This window comes from Solanum stenotomum, chromosome 6 (genome assembly GCF_019186545.1).
Source record: "Solanum stenotomum isolate F172 chromosome 6, ASM1918654v1, whole genome shotgun sequence".
NCBI classification, from domain to species: domain Eukaryota; kingdom Viridiplantae; phylum Streptophyta; class Magnoliopsida; order Solanales; family Solanaceae; genus Solanum; species Solanum stenotomum.
This window is the reverse complement of record NC_064287.1, coordinates 4,194,893-4,201,687: the sequence shown is the minus strand read 5'-3', so window position 1 is coordinate 4,201,687 and position 6,795 is coordinate 4,194,893. Positions and strand designations below refer to the sequence as shown.

At 29.1% G+C, this 6,795-nt stretch overlaps 1 protein-coding gene across 1 annotated transcript; it reads right to left on the bottom strand.

Moving 5' to 3' along the window:
• Positions 1–991: 991 nt before the first annotated feature.
• LOC125868092 (uncharacterized) lies at positions 992–4,829 on the bottom strand. The gene is made up of 5 exons (XM_049548693.1): positions 4,249–4,829; positions 3,468–3,660; positions 2,455–2,519; positions 2,135–2,345; positions 992–1,377 (listed from the first exon to the last, which is right to left on the bottom strand). The coding sequence occupies exons 1-5, from the start codon at positions 4,794–4,796 to the stop codon at positions 1,015–1,017; spliced, it is 1,380 nt and encodes a 459-aa protein (XP_049404650.1). The 5' UTR covers positions 4,797–4,829; the 3' UTR covers positions 992–1,014.
• Between the last annotated feature and the right edge of the window lie 1,966 nt (positions 4,830–6,795).

The following is a 6,795-nucleotide window of genomic DNA, read 5'->3' as shown; positions in this document are numbered from 1 at the left end:
AAAAAAAAATTTAAGTTTGTTTTTAAAAAATATTTTTAATTTCAAAAATTATTTTCTACTCTAGTAAAAATAAAAGATATTTCTCAAAAATATTTTTCATTCATAAATCAAACATTAAAAATCTTTTCCGGAAAATATTTTCTAATCACTAACCAAACATGAGAAAATAAGTCAAAAATCAACTTGTTTTCCAGAAAAACATTTTCTAGGAAAACATTTTCCTTCATACCAAACACACCCTCACTCTTAATTATCAGAGTTTTGAGTTCGAATATTGGGAAATGAAGAATTTCTTGATAGAGAGTGTGTTTTAGCACAAAACAGATATATAAGGCCAAGTTCAGGATTTAACTGTTGAAACCCAAAGGACTAACCTATGAGGCCCCAAAGGTTGGGTTAGAGCATATAATACCTTGACGGTTTGGTTTTAGCAGTTGCACATTCACCCTTAATTACTAGAGGTTTAAAGTTCGAATTTTGGGAAATGAAGAATTTCTTGATAGAGAGCGTGTTTTACCACAAAATAGCCATATCAAAACAGTGGATTCAAAGCCTAATGCCTAAAGGAGGGGAAAAAAAGAAGGGGAAATTGCCTCTATGTCTAGTGGGAGAAAATACTTACGCCACGTAGTCCATATTTTGAGTTTGTTAGATGGTTTATCCCATATTTGTGTATAAACACATTTCATATACTATTATACACTTCTATACAAGATTCATACATTATATATAATGTTTTTTTTATGACGGTAGTGTTCAGACCAGCTTTCGTGCACCTCGACTAATTCCACGGAATACCTACCACCATTATATAATGTTTATCCCTAGATATAATATATAATGAACTATGTAACGTAATAATATATTGTCTATCACAAGAAAAAGAAGTCTTGAAGGAGATGTCATTTTGTAAACAAAATCACCAAAATCAAGATAGCTGGTGCACATATTCCATGACAAATAGTACATAAGGGATACAATAAGCAAATTGAATAACTTAACAAAAAGGGCACCCTATTGCTTCTTGTTTAAACTAGACCAATATTCACTCTCCCATGACCTCACTTGCTTTGTGGCATTAACTTTTTGTTCAACAAATGTCTTCAGTTGTTGAGGATCATAAGGTGGTGGAAGTATACAAGGATCACTATAACTTGGAGATTTCTCTAAACCTTCTTCCATGAACTTTCTCCATAAACCATCTAATGGACATGCCAATGATTCTGAACATATTTCAGTAGCATCTTGAGGAACAATTGGATCAAATCTTTGTAACTTTGCATATTCATTCAATAGATGGTATGTGTAATCGAAAACACGTTCCATCTTCATATCTTCATGAATGAATTCACTTCCTGCCTTTCCTATTGCTTCTGCCTGAAAATTCTCAGCAAATTCACAAGAAGGTTTGTCAAACTAAAGAAATAGAATTGCAAAGGCATATACACACTTTTGTTTCTGATGTCAAAAATATGTTATAGTTGCTTATTTAGAAATGATTTAACTTTAAACTTCAAACAAATGTACATGACTTGTTTGGAATCATATGCATAAAAAATCTCTTTTTTTCCTTTGAATTTCGTGTCTAATCAAACACCAAAGTCCAAACATACTTTTGACGGAGAGTGTTGAAGAAGTCCAATATCAGTCAATTATGGGATGAGTGACTTGGACAATCGTGTTCTTGAGCTAACTTCTGGGGTTAGTTAGGCTATAATTTATTTCTTTTCATGACATCAGAACAAGACTCATCCTGATTCTAGTTCATAATGATAGGCCCTTATTAAAATTTTCCACGCTCGAGATGTCCACTTACATGAGATTTCAAAATTCATAGGTGAAATTAAACTCCAAGACATTATCATATAAAGTTTTACCTCTGAAATTTAGAACTAGTGTTTTGTTTCATTGTTGAGCCCTATGATCATCTTGCATGTTAGAGAAAAGAGATGTTGAGGTGCTCTTTAGCTTCTTCAATTTTTACGATATTGTTTGTCTATGGTAATATTAACCGTGTTACAAAAAAAAAAGTCATAGAAATGATTACTTTTCAAAGATATGACTAAAAAGTAACCAATGAACATCATATTTATAGTCGTGAAAAATAAAATAAATTGAAAAAATTGTCATGTACCTTGTGAGTGTGATTGTTTCCCCATTGAACAGCAAACTTGAGAGATTTACATTTGTCATTATCATTGATAGGCCAATAATGTTGTTGTGGGATCATTCCTCTTATGAAGAAATCATAGAAGTGAGACTCTATGTATAATGTTGGTGAATCACATGCAAATATGTATTTCTCACTAACTGACCATGCCCATCCTTCAACATATATTTTGTATCTATATAATATAATAACAATTTTCAAATTTTAATAATTAGTAATTAATACAAGAAAATTAAAAATCTTTAATTTGGAATATTATATTATAGTAGTATATATTTACTAACCTGTGTGTGCATTGGTCTTCAATATTTGACTCCTTGTACCCTATTTTGGATTGATTTTTCCAATCCTAAGATTGTCATTTGAAAAAAAGAAGAAGATAAAAGGATTATGTTATTATGTAATAGGCTAAGAAATAAATTAATTTAATCATGTCAATTGGTAAAATTATATATATGAGAATTAATGGCTAGATAGATCTACTCAATTTCTTTTCACAAAAAGAAATGCTATTCAAAAAGATGCATATATAATACTCCCTCCGTCCCATTTTATATGTCATCCATTTCTATAAATAGTTGGACCACAATACTTATCATTTTATAAAATTTATGCATAAATTACTATATTTAGCCTATTATACGCTTTATAGAATAGTTAACTAAGCTTGTCATTTATTAATAAAGTTGATTTAAGAAAACATTAAATAAGGGTAGAAGGGTAAAGTTACATCATTTCTTAATGCAAGTGCAAAGTAAAAACGTGACATATAAAATGGGACGGAGGAGTACATCATAAGGTTTCCTAATAATAAATATATTTTAAATCTGAAAAATTATAAGAGAAAAAAATTTGTTTTTCAAATTTTGAACATGTACTCGAATACAATGTGGCACTATAACTAACACCACCTAGAAAATACCATATTAGGGTCGTGGGTAGGATCTCTCCATCCTTAATCAAAAGTCTTGAATAATTTGAATCGTAACACAAATTCAAATTAATCGAAATCCCATAAAATAAATATCAAACACAAGTCAAAAAATCAAAAGAAAAGAAAAGAAAATTATGTGACAAATTTTTATTATCAATTTTAAAAAATTCCGTTTTTCAAATTTTGAACATGTTAAACACAATGTGGCACTATAACATCACCTAAAAAGTACCATTAGGGTTGTGGATAGGATCCCACAACCCCTAACCAAAAATTATCAAAATTTGAATCATAATATAAATTTAAATTAATCAAAATTTTAAAATAAATATCGAAGACCAGTTGAAAGATATGATAATATACCTGAGGATATAATAGAGTGTCCCAATTTTGTTTGTTAGTAACATTACACTTGATAAGGTCTTTTCTAACATGAGAAACAAGTGGATTTCCCCTCCAATAAGCCAAGGGTATCCTATCTTTCCATTGACTTCTCTTGTTCCCTTCTTTTATATTCTTTAGCATACTTCTCCATGGCCTTATATTTGTCTCTCCCCTATAAACAATCAAAATTACCAAAATCACAATCATATATCAACTGGTGATCGCTATTTTTTGGGTGTACACAAAGTAAATCTCATTTCAATATAACAAACTGTAAAGTGTGAATCACACTAAAGATATCAAGTGCAATAGGCAGTCCTGTGCGATACATGGTCAGATACTAGTAAGGATAAAAATAGACTTTTGAATCTAAGTTGTAATAAATATGACTTATTATATTTTTTTAATCATAAATAAGTTTACATGACTTGTAAAAATTAGAATAAAATATTAAAAATTCATGGTAAGGATTTTCATGACTAACAAAAACTAAACAAATAAATAGATTAGAACCCATAAAGGATTTATAATCTTTTAATTTATTTTTAAAAAAACATATATTTATATAAAGAAGATCACAAATTAATTTTAAGTAGGTTTATTTCCTTGACCTTTGACATATAAATAAGTAAATTCTATCTCAATAAAATATAATTAAATACAATTTAATCAGTACCAAAATCGAAAGTTGGACCAGACATTATCATCATAAAAAAAATATATATATTAAAGGCGTGAGAAAAGGTTAATAATTAATTACCAGCCCCAAAATGACCAATCTGGGAAAACAATATCCAAGCTCTGCCAATCTGAACAGTACCGGAACAACGGCGGTGGACCGGAATCAGGTCGCCGGAATTCCCTCTCCGGGATAACCGGCCGGTCATCGGTATCGAACATGATCTCCAAATTAGGCAATTTTCCGGGATAAAACCTTAGGAGTTGTACAATGCCATACATCGTGAATAAATGTCTAGTTTCTATCGAGTATTTCGCGTAACGCTCAATATAAATCCTCCCGTCCAATATTATTAATCTAAAATGTGCATATTTTTTCGATTTTTCGAGCATTTCTCGAGTAATTCCAGTGTTCTTCCAATGCCTTAAATCTTCATGAATCCATCTAAAATATTCGGGACATGTTGAGTTGTTAGGGTTTAAGGGTTTATAGGACTTTGGATAAGTTGTTGGACATGTATTGGTTTTGTTCCATGCATTACAATCCAATGGATATTCAAGAATTTGAGGTCTCATTGGTTGATTTTCTACTTTTTTATCAGGCTCGATAAAAACAACACTAGGGACCATGCTTTCTGCTTTCTTCCTTACATGTACGGAGTGCTTTGCCTGCACAAATTTTAAACCAAAATAAATAAATGAACATGAAAAATGAATTAATTTATATAATATAGATGTTTGAGAACATATATAAAAAATTCCAAATTTTGATCAAAAAGTATTTCATAGGAATATTTTATCGCGTGTTCAGGTGTTCAATCGAAACCAGCAATAGTTTGAATATTTAAAATAAAATTTGTTGAGATAGTCATTATATTAGGCTTTTATTTAGCTAATATCTACCCATTCCATACTTTTAACATGAACCATAAGTCTTCCTCTTATGCAAATATTTAGTCCAAAATTTTTGCGGTTTTACTTTTTTCAGACCCCAAGGTTTTTATAGTTTTTTTGGGTGGAATACTTATTTGTTTTTCTAATCATTTTTATTTACTTGTTAAATATATTAAAAATAGATTTTTATTATTTTACTTGTCAATTAATAAATCAAAGTAGATATAATTACTTTTCTTCGCTTTACCTTTATTGTTAAGTAATCATTAATTTTTCAAAGTTATTGAATTGACTACCTTATAATCAAATTTAGATTTCCAAAATCTAGTAAATAGAGGCAATTTGGTCAAATAAATATTTAATTTTAATATTTTCTTAAGGAGAAAACAAAATGCATACTGAACAAGTAAAAAAGTTGACAAATAAGTTTTCATCTACTAAACGTTCTTGAAAAGTGACAAACAAAACTAAATGAAGGGGGCACTAAAATTTCATCTAATCAAGTAGTACAGAATTTATTTTTTTTCTATTATGTATAAATATTATAATTTCTATTAAAAATGATTCAGATGAATCCCTTTGCTATATCTGGCTCCGCCCCTACTTGACCACATGTAATTTATCCATGATATATGTTAGACCATCTACATATGTTTGAAACCTATCAAAATTCGAATCAAAAGGAGTATAATTTCATTCCTTTTTAGTGCCTTCTATTTTACAATTCTGATTGAATTACTTCAATATATTTTTCTTATAGCTGATTAACGTAGCAATTAATTTTTATTTGTAATAATACCTATAGTTATCTTATAAGCGATCTGATGATACAAAAGAGAAAAAAAGACTTACAAGATCAATCCATCCAACATAGGACAAGGCTGAAACAGTGATGGTGAGAAATAAGAATAGCAACAATGTCACATAAGTTGTTGTTGTAACTCTCTTCAAATATTTCCATTTTGCTCCCACAATTGATATAATATTATTACTTTTATTCCAAAAAGAATTCAACAAAATCTCCTTCATCTCTTACCTATAAATAAAATGCATCTCACAAGTTTAATGTTATTTATATATAGAGAGGGGAAGGGAACAAAATAAGAATACCCAAACTTGACTTGAAAAAGTCTCCTTTGCTATTTTAATTTTTTGGTTAATTTCAGAGATCTTCTAACTTTATAACATTCGCTTTCTTTATGATTTTTAATATTATATTTATTTATGTGAATATATTGTAATCAAACTTGTTTAAATGATAATCTTTCAAGTGGACTTTAAAAATGTCTTTTTGTGGCATTAATTTGTTTATTTTAATAAATTTAGATTACTAGAGTATATTTTTGTCTAGACATTTAGTATTCAATAATTAAGTCATCAAGGGTAACTTTGGAGTATTACACTTAAAATCAAAGGTGGAGTTAATAGCTCGTATGCAAGTTCTATTAAAATAATAGACTTTGCTCTAACAATGTATTTGTCTCTAAAGTTATTTCTAAAAAAATTCAAGAAAACAAAAAAAGAAAATTCAATTTTCACATTTCGAAGAAAAAAAAAGAGGAGAAAGAGGTCCTTTTTTCTACTTTAATTTCATAAACAATAACAACATACCGATGTGATTCCACAAGTAGAGTTTGAAGAAGATGAAATATATGCAGATCTTATTTTCTACCTTTGTGGAGGATAGAAAGGCCATTCCAAAAATTCAAAAAATGAAAAAGTTTTTTCAATTTTC

Coding starts and splice junctions, on each gene's coding strand:
- LOC125868092 (XM_049548693.1), bottom strand. CDS start 4,796: ATGGTCCCTAGTGTTGTTTTTATCGAGCCTGATAAAAAAGTAGAAAAT. Junction 2,520..3,467: donor ACACTCTATTATATCCTCAG/GTATATTATCAT, acceptor TGACAATCTTAG/GATTGGAAAAATCAATCCAA. Junction 1,378..2,134: donor GAAACAATCACACTCACAAG/GTACATGACAAT, acceptor GAGAATTTTCAG/GCAGAAGCAATAGGAAAGGC.